This window comes from Hyperoodon ampullatus, assembly GCF_949752795.1.
Source record: "Hyperoodon ampullatus genome assembly, chromosome: 5".
Lineage (NCBI taxonomy): Eukaryota > Metazoa > Chordata > Mammalia > Artiodactyla > Ziphiidae > Hyperoodon > Hyperoodon ampullatus.
Window position 1 is genome coordinate 81349016 of NC_136918.1, and position 18991 is coordinate 81368006.

At 43.8% G+C, this 18991-nt stretch overlaps 1 protein-coding gene and 1 pseudogene across 2 annotated transcripts; both read left to right on the top strand.

The window, feature by feature from the left end:
• Window positions 1–278: 278 nt before the first annotated feature.
• On the top strand, window positions 279–18571 carry B4GALT4 (beta-1,4-galactosyltransferase 4; the record flags this gene model as incomplete). The annotated part of the gene is made up of 6 exons (XM_079704795.1): window positions 279–531; window positions 3652–3884; window positions 6275–6462; window positions 12187–12309; window positions 14226–14330; window positions 18439–18571. The coding sequence occupies 6 exons, from the start codon at window positions 279–281 to the stop codon at window positions 18569–18571; spliced, it is 1035 nt and encodes a 344-aa protein (XP_079560921.1).
• On the top strand, window positions 14596–15431 carry LOC307053169 (glycine cleavage system H protein, mitochondrial-like; annotated as a pseudogene). The gene is made up of 2 exons: window positions 14596–14913; window positions 15139–15431. The product of its transcript is annotated as a glycine cleavage system H protein, mitochondrial-like (transcript).
• Window positions 18572–18991: the final 420 nt, after the last annotated feature.

Below are 18991 nucleotides of genomic sequence, written 5' to 3' on the forward strand. Positions count from 1 at the left end.
TCTCTAAACTCTCGTTGGAGAACTCCCACTACTGTTAATCGGTTGGGGATAGGTTTTCAGTTTGTGCTGATGTGAATAATTTCAGGATAGGATTTCCATCTGAAACAGCATGTCTTTGTGATTGTATTTTAGGGATTGCTGGAGCGGAGCTACCAAGCAGAAGCAGGCATTGCACTGTCAGTTGTCATCAGGTTTGCAATCAGATTGGAAAAACTGAACTTGAAGCTTCCTGCCTTCAGTGAGGCCGAGAGATACCTACTGCTCGCATAATAAAAGACATGAGCTTCAACGTAACTTTCCACCTTTCCTATAAATTCCGATTACTGTTGCTTTTTACTTTATGCCTGACGGTGGTTGGGTGGGCCACCAGTAACTACTTTGTGGGTGCTATTCAAGAGATTCCTAAAGCAAAGGATCTCATGGCTAGTTTGAACAAGGGTGTAGTTTTGGGGGAGAAAGGAACTGTGACAGAGGAAGCCTCTGTGAAAAAAGCAAACCTTAACAACTGCTCTTCTGTGTCTCCACACCTCAGTAAGTATTTATTTTTTTCTTTTCAACAAGTAGTACATACACTTTTTATTTGAATATAACAAATGTACAGAAAAGTCCAAAAATCAGAAGTGTGCAGCTCACTTAAGTTTCACAAAATGAACATACCAGTGGAACCAGTATGTAAATTAAGAAATGGAATCTTCCCAGAACCCCAGAGATGCTTCTTTCAGTCACGACCCTTACTCCAAGCTTATATTCCATCCATTAGATTTTTTTGAACTGTATGTAATTGGAAACATACACTAAGTACTCTACTGTGTCTGGCTTCTGTTGCTCAGCGTTATGTTTGTGAGCTGTATTTGTATTGCTGACAGGTAGTATTTATTATGTGAACATCCCCAATTTGATCCTCCAGCTGCAGAAGTCTCAGCAGGCATGTCACTAGGCATGTGTGATGAGCTGGGGGTCAGCTGACCCAGGCCGGTGGCTCTGCTCCCAGCGTTTCTCATCCTCCTGGGACCAGCGGGCTTACCTGGGCATGTTCTCCTGGCATCTGCAGGGAAATGACAGCACATCCAAGCTTCCACTCACATCTATTAACATCCCCTTGGCCCACCGTATGGAGTCGAGGGACAGGATAGTATGTTTTCAGTGTTGTCTTAGTTTATTTCTGTGTTTATTTCTTAAATATGTTGTATGTTTTGATTCTCCTTTGACATCTTGCCTTTCAATGTAAATGAATAAGAAGTTGGTCTTTGGGAGCACATTAATTAGGAAAAACTCCACAGCGATATTCTATATAACCCACAAAGGTTCTGTCAGACCTCTGATTCTCCAGAACATCGAAGTGCTTATAGTTCTCCAGCTAATCCTTGGAGTGTCTTTCCAGAATGCCTTTCCTCAGCCCATGTGTGTCTGGTGGATTCCTGTCTAGTCATCAGAAATCTAGTTTAGATCACTTCTCTCCCAGAAAGGTTTCTGGGACTGCCCCAGAGTTAATCTTAGGCTCCCTGGGTGCCCACCTTTGTTTCTGTTGTTGTACTGGTCAGTGTATCGTGTGCATGTTTGCCCTTCTTCCCCAGGAGACAGTGTGCAGGCAGGATGAAGGCACGGTGATCCTTTCCAGCTCTGTGAAGTCCAGAGCTCCTCCCTGGTCCTACAGAGGTGGCTCTCTGCATACACTTAATTAGCTATCTGTGGGGCAGTCTAGGGCTCTTCAGAGGTTTCTTGCTCTTAGCGGCACAAAACCTTCAGATCCTTTTTTCCTGATTGCATCATAGACTTGTAGTGTGATCATACTGGCAGGCTGCTTCTCTTTACTCAGTCACGGAAAAGCCAAAACATTATTCCAGATTGTTCAAGGGAAATCGTTCTGCTCACAGATGACACAAGTTGAGATAGCAAAATGAGTTACTGAAATGCAGATCTGACTGTATCATCCCCTTTGTTCAGAATTCTCTCAACATACTTAAGCAACAAATGCATTCATGAAAACAGATGGGCAGTGACACAGTACTGAGTATGGATCCAGAGGGCGACATAAGTAGCGACAAATTAAGATGGGCCATTAGTGACCCGAGGAGGAATAAAACTTGAGAAAATATCACGGGGGCGGTAAGGGAGATTGCTAGAGTGAGTGGAAGTAGGCACCCGAAGACTGGGCACATAATAAGCTACTACAGTGAGGGAGTGAGCAAGGGGACTGGTTTACATCAGACCTGGTGCATGGGGCTCTTTCCGGGGCCGAGAGCAGAGACATGGTCAGGTTAATTCAGATGATGGAGTTTATGAACAGGCTACACCGGAAGACATCTCTACAGCCATCCCATCGTCTCCCAGCAGCTCTGGTAGCTTGCCTTTCCTTGTAACTCCTTTCCTTACTGTTTGTTTGTAGGGATTACTGCCTGCTGACTCTATGTCTTGTGTGTAGACCCTTGTGGAAAGGCTCTTGTAGGTCAGTTATTTGCTCTTGGTGCTGTTGGGCAGAGTCTGTCAGCCATGCTGTGGACAGTAGAGCCTGGTCTAAGCAGCCATGGCCAGGGTAGAAGATGGTCACATGGAGCAAGGCACAGTGACGTACACCGGAAAGGTGGGTGACTGCTTTGCTCCAGAAGCAGATAGCTCAGTTAGTATCTTGAACAGTATATGCGGAGTTCTTCTTGTTCTTGTTTTTTTTCGGCCATGCTGCGTGGCATGTGGGGTCTTCGTTCCCCGACCAGGGATGGAACCCGTGCCCGCTGCAGTGGAAGCACAGAGTCCTAACCACTGGATGCCAGGGAGGTCCCGAGTTGTAAAAAGCGTGTTCCCTAACCGGAGCTCTGCCTCCTCTCCTACCAGTCAGTATTCCCTGTTCATTTGGGTCTGAGGCAAGGGTCAGTGGCTTCAGCCTTATCTTTAAAGCCTTGCACGAGATTGGTTACCATGGGTGGTCTTGCATTTCATCCAGTCAGGCTGTGTCCAGACTCACTGAGCAAATGCCCCATTGGGGATTTTGCCACGTGGAACAATGGGAGGATTCTTCTGGTGTTGCTCATACCTGTTACTGCTGAGTTAGGGAGGGAGGCTAGTTTCTATTTCCTTTCGCTGCCTTACCTTCAGGGAGTTAGAATAGCCCTCAAGAGCTTAGGGCAGGACCTTAGGGAAAAGGGCCTTGTCCGTGAGCTTGATTCCATGGAATGCTCTTGATCTTTAAGAGACTTCACCCTCCTTTGGAATTTTTTTTTTTATGACAACCAAGAAAGTTGGATTGATTGATTCATTCATTCCATGGGTGAGGCTTCCGTTTTTTTCCCCTCCTTTGGAATTTTGAGAAGGAAAAGAGGTTAGAGCAAATTTGAAGTTGCTCAGTCTACCCCTGACCTCTGCTCTTCACGAGGGTCCTCAGAACAGAGTGTATTTCCTACTTACGGATGAATCATAGAGCCAGGACTGGTTACCCAGCACAAGAGAATGCTCTTATATGTCATTTGCTTGTTTTTGCAGCCAATAACCTGAGTCATAGATTCTGTGGTTATAGTTCGTGACCAAATGAGGCTTTACAATAGTGCTCATTGTGTGCCCGGCAACTAGCACAAAGTGTGTGATGTACTAGCTCCTGTAAGCCTATCAGCCTTTGATGAGCTTGCTCATGTTAGTTCCTGTGTCCTGTTTTTATTGTAGAAGGCCAGAACAAGCTCGTTTTCAAACCAGATCTCACTCTGGAAGAAGTACAGGCAGAAAACCCCAAGGTGCACAGAGGCCGGTATCACCCTGAGGAATGCAGGGCTTTGCAGCGGGTCGCCATCCTCATCCCTCACCGGCACAGAGAGAAGCACCTGCTGTACCTGCTAGAACACCTTCACCCCTTCTTGCAGAGGCAGCAGCTGGAGTATGGCATCTACGTCATCCACCAGGTGAGTGTGTGGGCAGACCAGGCCTCTGCCCGCCACACCCTCCTCTCTGTGAGGCGTTTTGTCCGCCTTGGGTAAAAGGGCATCAAGCTATCATCAAAGGTGAGGTCTCTTATCTCATTTATCCTTGAAAGTAGTAAAGGCACTTCTTGTCCCAGAGTGTGGAATAATGAGATAAGTGCTGGGAAATTTTACTGGCTCTTAAGTGATCCTCTGGAGGAAGCCTGTTTTCTTTTGTGAGCCCTTCCATGTCAGACAATGACAACCCAAAGATATTCCCCTGGGACTGACCTTACATTGCCTTCTGCATTTGCTATACACTACACAATGAGATGTTGGAACTGTGCTTTATTATTGAGCCTGGCTATTCAATGGGGATCTAGACAGAGGAGTTGACTACTGTGTGTTAATCGCCATGGAATTCTATGACTGTCTCCACCTTTCTGCCTTTAACTTTGCCACTATCTATTATGTAGAACACTATGTTTAGTTTTCACTTTTTTAAAAAATAAATTTTATTAATTAATTAATTTATTTATTTTCGGGTGTGTTGGGTCTTCGTTGCTGTGCGCGAGCTTTCTCTAGTTGCAGCGAGCGGGGGCCGCTCTTTCGTTGCGATGCGCGGGCTTCTCATGGTGGCTTCTCATTGCGGTGGCTTCTCATTGCGGAGCACGGGCTCTAGGCATGCGGGCTTCAGTAGTTGCAGCACGCGGGCTCAGTAGTTGTGGCTCATGGGCTCTAGAGCACAGGCTCAGGTGTTGTGGCGCATGGGCTTAGTTGCCCCGCGGCATGTGGGATCTTCCCAGACCAGGGATCAAACCTGTGTCCCCTGCATTGGCAGGCGGATTCTTAACCGCTGCGCCACCAGGGAAGCCCCTAGTTTTAACTCTTATGATTCACTTTTTTGGCTTCCAAAAGCATGATTTAGTAGGAACACGGTAAGTATTAGTGTAGCCTGCTTTGAAGAGTTTAGCTCTAAGTGGAGTGGGTGATTTAAGGTGCCTCTATCTGGTATTAACATTTATTGAAAGAAAAATAAGACATCAACAACTATACATGGCTGTCTTTTCAAAATTGTCCTGGGCCATCCAAATAATTCCCCCTCAAATCCTTACAAATGCTCCGAATGCAAGGAAAATCATTAACTATATGCCTAATATTGGTCATAACTGGTAATATTTGTTTTAGGAAAACTTTTGACAGATCAGAGGATGCTATTCTGCAATGTATACTTTATAATAAACTGGGGGTCTTAAAAATTAATGTGCATATATATATTACATCTATCCCCATTTTATGAGGATTTGAAACAAAATTTAACTGTAATATTGGTTTATCATTATTTTTGTTTTTAACATTGTTAGTCATTCAGAGTTCTTACTCAGGACAGCAACCCCCAGTATATATTTTTATGAATAGAAAAATATGTCTGCTTTATGTTATTCTTTTCAGGAAAGTACTGTGGTGAGTTTTGAGAACTGCCTATACTTTTGTTATGATAAACTGTTTATTGAACTGGAATTTATTCTTAAGGAATTTGATCCAAATAGCCATGAAAAAATTACTACTGTAAAAAAATGTTTCATACTATAGCTTTGATTATATTACTGGTTTATTTGTGTTCTTTCCTTACCCAGTAACGAATCTCCTCTGTAAGGCCACTATGAGGATTAGTGTCTGCCATGAAGTGTTAAATCCGGGTTCTCTTACAGTGATTCCACGAGACTTTTAAGTAGCTTAGGTATATGAGCAGTAACCTTCTCTGTTTATAGGCCAGGATTTCTTGATCCTTTCTGGCAAGCTATATTTTTTGGGGAGCTTAGTGTAAATTTGTTACATGGGGTAAGATTGGGATTAGCTAAGAGCTGAACAGCGAAGCAGTGATTCTACTTGGCATGACTGGTATGTAAGAAAGGTTTTGTGGTTTTACACGGAATAAATAAAGGTATGTTTAAAATTTTTTTAGAGTTACCTTTATTAGTGTTTTAAAACTATGGTTTTTTAAAAATATTGTTGTAAAATACACATAACATAAAATTTACCATCTTAACCATTTTTATTGTAGAGTTCAGTAGGGTTAAGTTTGTTCACATTATTGTGCAAATAATCTCAACTAACCTTTCATCTTGCAAAACTGAAACTCCAAACCTATTAAACAACAACTCTTCATCTCAAGGTGTTTTTAGTTATGGAATACAAGTATGTATGAAGCATAAAGAAAAGCACAAAGGGCCTGTTATTGTTATTGCATCTACTGTGTCAGATTTTCATGTCATATGTATACTCTTGTGCATTAGCAAGAATAATACCAGCTCCTGCATGTGAACTGAACAGGGGAACAGTGTGAAATCTTGTCTCAGGAACTTTTCAAGTTCTAATTTCCATATCTATAGGCTGGAAGTAAAAAGTTTAATCGCGCCAAACTCCTGAATGTGGGCTATCTAGAAGCTCTCAAGGATGAAATTTGGGACTGCTTCATATTCCATGATGTGGACCTGGTGCCCGAGAACGATTTGAACCTTTACAAGTGTGAGGATCAGCCCAGGCATCTGGTGGTTGGCAGGAACAGCACTGGGTACAGGTAAGGCGGCTCTGCTCACAGCTGCCTTAGGTCAGAAGCCTGGCCTGTTATCATCAAGGCTGTGCAGACACTGTGTCCACGGTGTCTGCAGAAAATGAGAAATAGGAAAAATGGTCCCTGACATATCACTTAAAAGTTCAAAACAGGAATTAGAGAAATACGATTTTTTTTCTTATTAGGAAAAAATCCGCCAGCAGCCTTGGCAGAGGATCACAAAGATAAAAAGGGAGAGAAGAGGGGAGGGAAAATAGTCCAAGCTTTGCAAATGGCGGCCAGCCTCGCCTGCAGGGCCCACCTGGTGGAACGTTTGCAAGGGCTCCCACGCTGAGTAGAACTCAAGTAACTTAGCTATCTCTCCCTGCCTTCTGCCTCTAAGAGGCAACAAGAGTGTGCCTCCAGGTCAGCTTTTAGGCCTCTTTTGTGAGACTGTGATGTCTCTTTCCAGACCGAGTCTGGAGGGAGACTGGGAAGGGGCATGTCCATCAGGTGGTCTGCTCAGGAGCCAGGACACCCAGGACAAGTTCCCTTCTCTCAAAGTCACTGTGGGAAGAGCCAGGCACCGTCATTTCTGCTTTCATGCCCCCCCGCCCCGCCCCATCCCACCCTCCACCACACACACACATGGAGAGGCATAGCTGCTTTTCAACCTTATTTTGTACCAGTTCCTATTTGAGAACAACTGAGGGGAAATAGCGACCAAGAAAGTTCTCCACAAGGGAAACTATATGTTCACTTATATGTGTGCACACTTACCTGTCAGCCTCCACCAAGCCCTGCCCCTCGTGTGTGCTCACATGTGGGGTGCTACTGCACTAGGGGCCCTGAGACCGATCTGAATGAGGCCGAGTGCACATCCCCACAGCACTCCCTGGTGTGTACTGCTGTGGGGAGACGGGCAGCTGCAGTGGAGCTGTGTCAGCTTTGCACTTCACTTGTGCAAATTCAACTAGGAGCACATGCTAATGGGGGGGAGAGTTCGGGGTGGGGGTGAGGCCGAGGGAGAGAGAACTATAACACTATAAAATAAAATGGGAGGTTCCACCAGCGTCTACTCTGGGAAGTGAGCGTGAGATGCAAACCATGAATCTCTTTTTGTGTGTGTGTGAAATATTCTTCTTTTTATTTTTTCTCAGTCATTTAGAAAAGTAAAAACCATCTTTACTTCACAAACCATACAAAAACAGTTGGTAAGCCGGATGAGGCCTGCGGGCTATAATTTGTTGGTCCCTATAATAGCATGTCCACTGGGATGACAGGATCAGATTTGCATTTTCAGCCAGTGAGTCTGGAATTCAAATGTGCATACGAATCATCTAGGGATTCTGTTAAAAATGCAGATTCTGTTGTGAGATTCTGTATATCTAACCAGCTCCCAGGTGATATTTTGGCAGCAAGGTTTGATCTGTGAATCACACCTCGACTACCAAGGCTTTCAAAGATCCCAGGTTGGGTCCATCCATGGAAGAGAGCCTGGATTGGAGAGCGAGGGTGAGGATGGAGGGGAGAGCTCTGTAACATCAGTTAGGAGTCTCTTGGGAGGTTGGCTCAGCAGGCCTTTGTTGCTGGGAGGAAGTGAGAGCTGGGAGAGAGGGAGAAGTTGAAGATGACAACAAGGTTTTGTTGGTTAGTGGTGCCTTAAGCAGAGATCCCAGTGATCTGTACAAAACTGGGTACAGAATAGTGCTAAAGAAGTTTTTGCAAACCATGAATCTCTTGATGCCTCCCTTGCTCTTGGTTTCCATGTTGCTCTTACTGTGTAGGTTTCTCACTTTGGACTGTTTAAGAGATTTCCAAGAGTAACGCTGACTGCAAGCGATCTTTGCCTCAGGTACAGACTTTAAGCCCGGTCCCTGTGTAAAGTGTGGGATATAAACAAATACCTAGAATAAGCCACAATGGGTGAGAGTACACTCTCTTTAAGAAACAGCTAGGGAAGGGTTTAAATTAAAGCTGTTGTCCAGGAAATGTGGCATCTCCATCTTGTGGAATCAGTGGGAGCTTCCCAGCAGAGTTCCAAGATGTGGAAGCAAGAGAAAACATGGCACAGGTTTTGAGGAAAGGCGGGTAGTTCATTAGTGCTGGAGAATGAACGTCTGGGATGGTGGAGGGAGGAGACGCTAGAGATGAGGGTAGGCAGGGGCCAGGTTAGGCAGGCGTTGTTCAGTCTGGTAAGGAGTTTGGAGTGCCTGTGGAGGGAATTAGAGTGCTGCTGACACATGGTTACAGCCAGGAATGACAGGAGAAAGGTCAGTTCAGCTGGCCTTTAGTGTATGGGATGGAGCAAGGCAGGAGGGGAGAAGATGAGGGGCAGGTGCCCACTCCTGCCTCCATGCTCCAGGGGCAGTGGGGCCAGAGGGCAGGAGAAGGGTCTGGAAGAGAATCCCAGGACTTTTTCTTTTGGGGAACTTGATCATTATCTGGAGGTTTTGCTTTCTGGTCTGTGAGCCACCTCTGCACTGAAGAAAGCAGCATATCATGGCCGGGTACCTTGGTATTTTCAGAATCGTGTTAGCCATCTGCTCACTCATTGGTATTAAGATGTCACTCTCTATGACATAGATTACCTGTACTTCAGACCCTTGACATGGGTGATAACTTCCCATTGCCCAGTCTTTCTAGACATCTGTGGTGAGAAATTACAATCACACAGGATTGTTTTCTCATTTGTTTGTTTTTGGAGTATGGATACACAGGATTGTATCAAGGACAGGCCTTTTGTTGGGATTCTAGATTTTATCTTTGCATTAAGCTGGACCATAAGAAAATGAGTTCTTGGGCATTCCTGCTGGGAGCTGATCTTGAGTAAAACTTTGGTGTGATGATCCTGGGTTTTATCAGATGCCACTCACTCTAAAAAGAGCCCCTGTACGAATGTTGCTGTTTTAACTTGCTATTGTAATTGGCCAGACATTTCTTTTATAACTAGAACTCAGGAAGCCTTTGTCTTCCTTGAGTAACTGACAGTTTTCCTAATGTAAACCAGGTGATTGAATGTGTCTCCTCTTTTGATCTGGATGCAAGAAGCTCAGAGTCAAATCCATGACCTTCTTTTAGAAGCTGAAAAGAATCTTATTTGCAGATCAGAGTTCTAATATATTTCCTATTCTAATCTTCTGTCTGATTGAAGTTTTCCTCTCCTCCTGGTTTGTCATTTATGTTTTTCTACTTTATTGTATGTATCATGTAAACTGCCTCATCTTCTGTGGTTTGAGGGAGGTTGGCATAGGTAATGTAGGAGTTGTCTTCCTCCTCCTTAGTTATTGCCTTTCCTCCTTTGGGCAAAGTCCCTCTAGTTGCTGGCAGGTGCAGTTGCAGGTGGCTAAGTGTCTGCCCTCTGCTGGTAACTGTGTGTCCCTGTGCCACAGAGCTTAAATCAGCACACTATTCATTGTCACAACTGCCCCATGAGTATGAAGGGAAGTGCAAGAAGTGTTTTCACCTTACACACATGCAGAGGGAAGAAGTTAAAGCAACTTGTCTCAACTATCTCAGACTCTGATGAAGACAGAAATAAATCTTGTTTATGCCAGTGATTATGGGTCCGTGATAAAGATCTGTACTAGCCTGTGGGAAATTTTATTGCCAAGAATTCCTTTGGTACCTGCCTGCTTTCTACAAGGACTTTACTGTTATTTAATGACCCCATTTTCCCTACCCTTGGGCCTTACAGTCCTTTAAAAATAAGTAAAACTGTTTCAGGGCCAATCAACTATTCATGCTTTTCTAGATAAGAAGAAAAACCAGAAGGAAAGATCAATAAACATGTAGATATTTGGCACCTAAGAGGCAACTGAGGAACTGATACTTCTTTAACCTTTCTTTCCAACTGGTCTCCTCCTGCGCCTCCCACTGCAGCTAAACTGGCCTCTCGGTGCTCCTCACACAGCCTGCCCTTTTCTCCCTCTCGGCCTTTCGTCACGGAGTTCTGATCACCAGGAGTTCCCCCAGTTTTCTACCTGTCTGAATCCTCCCAGGCCCACCTGCCCTGACGTGTGGCATCTCCTTCCTCAGAACCCTGATAACATTCACCTCTCTTGCTGGACTATCAACTGTGTGTGAGGGCAGGGCCCACTTACTCTAGCGTTTAGCCAGCTGCTTTGCACACAGCGGGTAGTCGTTACTTAATAGGTCACTACCAAGTCATCAGTGCTGGTTCCCTCCTGGTGACCCCAGGAGGGTGGCGCGTGGTAGGTTATGCCTGGGCAGTGGTTCCACTCAGTGTTCTGATGAAGCTGCTAGTTTTCAGGTAGTTTAGGAACCCCTTCCCAGCCAAACAGAGTCCAGTAACCATGGCAACAAGTCACTGCAGTCAATGTCTTGGTCAGTAATAGCTGCCTTCTGAGCACTTTGTTCTTTTTGTTTGTTTTGGGTTGTTATTTTCCAGAATTTTAGGTTGGGGGTATGTAAGTAAATCTATTTCCATCGTGGGTTAAGCAGGGTCCTCCCCATCTGTACTCAGAACACAGAAACAAACAGCTGAGCTACAAATTAACTTTTGGGACTCCACCTATTAGATGGCAAGTGTCTACATGATTATTGATGTTTCCTTTTGGTTTTTATTATTATCTAGAAAAGCAGACATTTTATTGGTCCTGGAATACTTTGAACTGACATTAATTAAAGTTAGAAATCCTCCATATATATTCACATCCTCTTATTCAGTAACATCCAAGTTATTAAGCTGCCTTCATTAACACTTCTGAATTGTTACAGTGTTCTATTCAAGGGACATCTTTATTTCTCAGATCTGTTAATTTGTCTACCAATAATCCATGAGTCCTAAATGAGTGGGAAGCGCTCTCTGACCAGGACCTCTTGACCTCTTTTCTTTCCCCTTTTCCTTGTTGGTATACCCACAGCTCCACCCTTTTTACTCTCCTCTTTTCACTTACTACATTGTCTTCGGGCAGCTTTCCCTACCCTTGTGCCTTCAGGTACCACCTCTTGACAGCTTATTTCCAAAGCTATCTCTGTAGCCACTCCTCTGTATTGAACTTGGACCCTGTATCCTTTTTCCCACTGGCAAAAGCCCCAAGGGTACCTCATATTCAGTTTATCCAAACCGTAATTTGTCTTCTTCTCAAAACCTAATTATCAGTTTGTATACCCTGTTTTTGTGAGAGGCACTGTCACCTACCTAGTTGCCCAAGCCGGAAACCTCAGGGTTATTAAGGTATGTTGGGTTCTCCAGGAAACAGACTCTGAGACGGAGATTTGTATGCATATAAGTGGAGGTCTGCATAAAAAGTGTTTACAGGAGCTCTCTCCTGCTCTCCACCCCACTCCCTAAAAAAAAAGGAGAAGTAAAAAAGCCACTCGTTCACACCGAACCTGGATGCAGCCTCAGAATGCTCTTAACCCAGAGCCCTTGGCAGCCACAACTATTCACTGGATTGGCACACGAGGTGAAATCTATCATCCAGATCTGATGTTATAGTGCACATTTACAGGTACCTCTGTAGACCTCTGCACACAAACACTAACAATAAAAGGTGGGTGGCACCTTGCTTAGTGAGCAGATGTGAGAGCTTGTCTAGACAGAGGACAGAAGGCCAAGAACGTGGGGAGGTGGATGTCAAGCAGGAGTGGGTGGGTGGAAGTGCATGGTCTTCAAAGTGTTCCTAGAATGCCCGCCCTGCAGTCCGAGACTTCTGAAGCATCTGTGGAGAACAAGAGGACTTTGCACTAACATTCTTACCCTTTCTCTTCTCTCTTTCGCTCCAGGTTACGTTACAGTGGGTATTTTGGGGGTGTTACTGCCCTAAGCCGAGAGCAGTTTTTCAAGGTGAATGGATTCTCTAACAACTACTGGGGATGGGGAGGCGAAGACGATGACCTCAGACTCAGGTGAACAACAGAGACAGGTCCCCTTCACAGGGCTCTGCTAGCAGTGGTTGTGTATAGTTCCTGTGGATGCCAGGCCAGCAGGTCATGAGGCTCCGACTTGGGCTTGAAGGGTGGCAGGGGGTGGGGGTGAGCAAGGCGGCCCGAATCGCTCTTTGCCACTGGCAGTTCAGAAATGATGGAGGGTGGTGTAGTCCTGGCTAATGGGGGTCCGGGGTCCGGGAGTGTTGGTGGAGGTCTCTGTGGACTTGTCAGCAGGTATTACCTACTGAGATAGAGTCTCACCTGTGAATGGCAAGTCCCAGACCAGAGCGTTTGCAAAACTGCCACCTGAGGAAGGTGGCCAGAGGCCTGTTCAAGCCTCTGCTTTCTCTCAGACCCCAGGCGACCCTGGTAGTTCCCAGCGTGCAGAGCAGGGAGTGCCAGCAGCCTGTGAGGAGTTGCACGCCCCGAAGCAGGCCAAGATGTCCTCTCCTTATACATGAGCCAGCCCCGCACTCCGTGGGAGCAGCTGCTGGCCTGACTCCCTGGCCTGACTCGGAGCTGCTGGCATGACCCTCAGATTCCCTTGGACTCCCTTCTGCTCTGGGGGATTCAAAGGGGATATGCCTGGTCTCCCCTCTCAGCCCCCTTCCCTGAACTTGGGTTTCATGGCCAGATAGTTATGGGTATCCCTAACTCCCAGAAATAAGTAATTATTCAAGAGCCTGGGGCCAGTATCTTCAGACTTGTAACAGCAAAAGGTCTTTCTATTAGGAGACGCCCTTTCCTCCTGTTGTTGCCTCTTAGAAAGAAAATTTCTCAGCTGGTGTTCTGAATTAATAGACGTGTGGCTGCCAGATGTTTTCCATTGCTTTTCCATTGCATGAAGAAGCCGGGCTCCATGCTGGGCTTGTTCCCAGGTCTAGGCTGAGAGTCTCTGGAATGTTTCTGGCAGGAGGGAAAGGATCTCCCTGACCAAAGGCTGCATAGAAATGGCCGTAGTGATGGGCAGCGGCACTTCACGGCCCAGCCCATCAGCAGCCTGTGTGGCCCTGGCTTATGAAGTGGACAGAGGTACCTGCTAGATTTCAGGGCAGGAATAGCAAGGGCTCGGAGTCAACTGTATCCATCATGTTCCCCAAATCCATTTCACTGCCCAGAAGGGACGGTTAGTAGAATTTTACACTGATGATGTATCTTCACTCTCTTTTTTTCCTGTTGCCCCTCGGTTTCAAGGTAAAGGGGATCCCCAAGTTTTGCTTTCATTTGATGAGAACATCATGGCCTCCAGAGTGGTTCTTGACTAATGCTATGGATAGACCAACTGATTTGAGCATAAACATTTGCTGAAATTTCTTTACTAAATACTTATTTACTCACCTGTGCAACAGGCACCCCTCTTTCTGCTTATATAGTACATTACAGTTTGCAAAGAATGTTCCATGTGGACAGTCTCATTTGAGCCTGTGAGATCAACTCTGTAACACCATTGCCATTTTACGGTCCGGGAAACCCAGGCCTGGAATAATGAATTGACTTACCAAGGTTGTAAATAACAAAGTCTAGGTTTGAACCTAGGTTTGTGACAGTTAACAGTCATTACTTTGCCTGTTAAAAGAAGGAAACGCTAAGTAAATTAGGGATACTAAGAGACTTGATTTTTTAAAGATGTATTTTCTCAGTTGTTTCTGGAAAATGACAAAGTGTAAATTGACACATCTTCTTTGTACCTCAGTAGTAAATATTAAGGGCGATTCTTCTATGGACTTATTGCCTGAGGCCCAACATAAGAAAATTCTTTTTTTTTAATACCTAAATAATCAAGATATGTGTATGTGCACATATATGTAAATTTTTGCAAATGATTCTTTTTTAAGTGCCTAGTGGTAGATAATTGGGATAGAATTTTTTTTTAAACACCTCTGTTATTTTTCCAGGGTTGAGCTTCATAGAATGAAAATAACCCGGCCACTGCCTGAAGTGGGTAAATATACTATGATCTTCCACAATAGAGACCAAGGCAATGAGGTGAATATAGAACGGTAAGTCCTGGATCCACGTGCCTGGCAGGCTACCTGCGTAGTCTCTTCTGTCAGTAGTCCTATGCCAGATTTGATCAGATAAGCCAGTTTATTTTGTTCAAAGCTTTTCATTGAGGTAATTTTCGGACAGACCCAAAAGCAGAGGGAACATTTATTGAATTCGCATGTACACATACCACATTCCCAGTTTCAACAGTTAATAACTCATGGCTTCTCTTCTTTCTCCCACTTTCTTCTCCTCCCCCACTGGATTCTTTAGAAGCAAATGAGATATCACAGCATTTCCTGTGTAAATATTTCAATAGTATCCTTAAAAGAAGTCTTAAAAAAAGAACTGCAGAGGTACTGCGCGCAGACCCACTGCACTCCTGCGAACACGACGCTGCGAGCGGCGCAGAGCGTGCGGGCCATCTCTGCACCCAGCGCGCCCTGCCCGCCGCTGCCCTGGGGACTGCAGGCAGGCGCAGTCCGGGCGCTGCGCGCCGGACCCGCTCTGCTGTCAGGTCGTAAATTCACAGACAAACGTGAATGGGTGACAACAGAAAACAGTGTTGGAACAGTGGGAATCAGCAATTTTGCACAGGAGGCTTTTTTTTTTTTTTTTTTTTTTGCTGTACGCGGGCCTCTCACTGTTGTGGCCTCTCCCGTTGCGGAGCACAGGCTCCGGACGCACAGGCTCAGCGGCCATGGCTCACGGGCCCAGCCGCTCCGCGGCATGTGGGATCTTCCCAGACCGGGACACGAACCTGCGTCCCCTGCATTGGCAGGCGGACTCTCAACCACTGCGCCACCAGGGAAGCCCACACAGGAAGTTTTGGGAGATGTTGTTTACTGTAGTCTGCCTGAAGTTGGGACAAAATTGAACAAACAAGAGGAATTTGTTGCTTTGGAAAGTGGGAAAGCTGCTAGTGAACTCTATTCTCCTCTATCAGGAGAAGTAACTAAACTAATGAAGCTCTAGCAGAAAATCCAGGACTTGTCAACAAATCTTGTTATGAAGATGGTTGGCTAATCAAGATGACACTCAGTAAGCCTTCAGAACTAGATGAACTAATGAGTGAAGAAGCATATGAGAAATACATAAAATCTATTGAGGAGTGAAAATGGAACCCCTAAATAAACTAGTTTGAAACAACTTAATCTAGCATAGTTGTCTTATATTAGTGGTGGATAGATTTTTAAAAAGCAACTTTTAGCAAAAGAAACAACTTGCAATGATGTTGCCTGAAGAAAATACCCCTTAACTTCCTAATGACTTCAGATAAACACTATGCATCTTTTTCACAATACCCTATGGTTTTTAGGCTAGTCTCCAGTTATAATATTCAGAATTCCTGAAATTATCTGTGGTAAAACTAGTTATGAAAATTATGTAATTCAAGGATAACATTGTTATCTTAACCTTATATAATGTTGTAACTTGCTTACAACCATCCCTGGATTTGGGTCAAAATACTCAGTTAACTTCCCACTGGAAATAAATGGCAGTGGAGAAAAGTTGTATAGTGTATAGTTGTATAGTGTCCAATGAAGAACATTACTCTCATAATTTTGCAATATACTATGTTTACTCGTGCTGTTTTTATACAGTGAATCAACAGCCTTACAGGAAAATAAGAAACGGTTTAATAAAATATTCAACTTCCTAATTAAAAAAAATACTGCAATACTATTATCATACCTAAAATAAAATTATCAATACTTCCTTATTGTCATCAAGTGTCCAGTCAGTGTTCAGATTTCCCCGATTATCTCATAAATGCTTTAATAAATTTTTTTAAACAGTTGGTTTATTCAGATCAGGATTGTAGACAAGGTCCACACATTGCATTTGAATGATTTCTCTGAAATCACTTTTAATCTGTAGGTTCCCCCTTCCCTCCTTCCTTTTTTTTTTTCCCTTGTAATTTATTTGTTGAACAAACCAGCTCATTTGTCTGATGGAATTTCCTACATTGTGGGTTTTGCCAGTCACATCCCTGTGCTATAACTTAATTTGTGCCTCTGCATTTCCTTATAAGCTAGGTCTTCGATCTGGAGGCTTAAATAGATTCCGGTACTATTTGGGGGCAAGAACGCTTCCTCTATAGTGCCATGTATCTCCTTTTGTATCCCAACAAGGGGACATGATGTCTGGTCATGTTTTGGTGATGTCAGGATTGATCTGTGGGTTCACGTGTTGTCGGCCTCATTCAGTCATTGTGAGGGTCCCCATTAGTCTTCACCTAATTATTTTAGCAGCCATTGGTGATCATTGCCTAAATTTATTATTCAATTAGGGATTGCAAAATTATGATATTCTGTCAATCCTTCTGCATTTATTAGATAGATTTTTCTACAAAGAATGATGTGCCTTCTTTAGCTGTCTGAGTACCCTGGGGTACGGTTCTTATAGAAAAGGCAGGATAAAGGGAAAGAATCAGCATTGATTTTTTATTTCAAAATGATGAGTTGATGCTTCCTACAGCCTTCTGTATGTAGTTAATATTCTTTTCGATGCTCAGATTGTCTTTGGCAAATGTTGTCTTTTTCCAGCGGGCTCCCGAATTCTTTGACATAACTGCAGTCGTTTTGCGAGCTTAATTCCCTTTGCTCCGGTGTGATGAGCTGTTCTAGGCTCATCTTGTGCTCCTGCCCCAGGAATTAACCCTTTCACGAAGGAATCCTGGCAGATAAACCAATTCTTTTGGGGGCTATGTCTGAAAAATCTACATTTCTTTGTTCTGGTGGGGTTTTTTTTCCCTAATGTTTGAAACTGAATTAAAGGGCCTTTAGCCTTTTTGCTAGAGTCTACATTTTAAAACAATATTAAAAGACTTTTAGCCCTTTTGTTAGAACCTACCACTTTAACAAAACAGCTATTTCTATTTTCCATGTGTCTTTTGAGCCTTTGCCCATAGGTGTGCATTTTTCTCTCTAAATTAAAATAATAATAATTAATGAATAGATACAAAAGAATACTTATCAACTGTATGAAGAATCTGAAGATTCTTGATACCATGACCACTGGTCGTGTCCTCTAGCCAGTTTACGCCCTTTACCTGTATGGCCCTTCCTTATCCCATATCTTCCCCCTACCCCAAGAGGAAATACTTTCCTGAATTTTGATGATAATTAAAATTATTTTTGCTGTTTCTTGGTTTTCTTATTTTCCCATGTGTTTGTATCCATATACAAAAGATTGTTTAGTTTTGCATGTATTTCAATTTTATATAAATGAAATCATGCTGTATTATTTTTCTCTGACTTTATTTAGCTCAATTTTATGCTTGTTTGAATCCATATACAAAAGATTGTTTAGTTTTGCATGTTTTTCAATTTTATATAAATGAAATCATGCTGTATTATTTTTCTCTGACTTTATTTAGCTCAACTTTATGCTTCTAGTCTCCATCCACATTGTTACTGTAACCGAAATGCATGCTTTTCACTGCTCAGTTCCTAGTGACCAATTCAGTTCAACACCACCCCTCTCCCTGCATCCTCGGGCTCTGGCCACACAATTACTTCCTCTTCTTCAAACACATCCTGCTCTTTGACATGTCTCTGTGTCTTGCACAGGGTGGTCTCTTTTCCTGGGTGCCCTTTCCCTCATCTTCTCTGCTGTACACTTCTTCTCTTTCAAACCTTGGTCAAATTTACCTTCTCTGTGACCCTTATGAAGTTAGGTGCCACTTCATTCAGCCTCCTCTGCATACAGTTTAACTTTGTTTGAGGTTCCTATGAGTCCCCGACCTGCCTGCAGACACGAAGTTCTCCCAGCAACATTGGAGGATTCATAGATGCCCTGAAGCTTATCTAAGGACCTGTCAGCAGTGGATGAGATGTATCATTGTACATCCTTCTGTCCTGTAGACGGGGGGGCTCACTGCATGAAGGACTCTTCTGATCATTGGTCCTCAGGGTCTTCCATGGGGTTTGCCATGTGAACACATGGCTATCGTTAGTGTCGGTTACCTTAGATGGGGAAAATAAACTTCTTTTGCAGTAGGAAACCCAACAAGTGCAATAGTTTACAAAGATGCGTTTGCCAAACTTTGTGACAAGGCAAAAAGCAGTGGAAATAGATGTTAAATTCTTATCTTTCACATTTGTTCTTTATCTTCAGGATGAAGCTCTTACATCAGGTGTCACGTGTCTGGAGAACAGATGGGTTGAGTAGTTGTGATTATAAATTACTCTCTGTGGATTACAATCCTTTATATGTCAACATCACAGTGGATTTCTGGTCTGGCCCATGACCCTGGCTCTTCTGGTGACATTTGGAGGAACTGAATATTTGATTGCAATAATTTTGGCCTAGAGACTTCCCCTAGTAGCACACATTAAGAACTTGTTGCAGCCAATTATTGAGCTGATTCTCCCTCTTTCATATTTTCTTAGCAGAACTCCTGGTGATATGGAATGTAAAACAATTGTTTTGATCATGAGGGTTAAATATTGTAATGTAGATACTTGAAGGACTAAGTATAAAAGGACCACTCAGAAGATACCATGAAGGCTATTTGAGAACTCTGATTGAAGGAGATTTATTTAAGTTTGAAGTGACACATTTTCTGGGATAAAAAGTGCCACAGGAGATCAGATTGCCGAATGTTCCAGAGAACCAGAATTGTTCTTGTCCAAGCAGGAAAGGGTTGAAGATATATTTCTGTTACTCA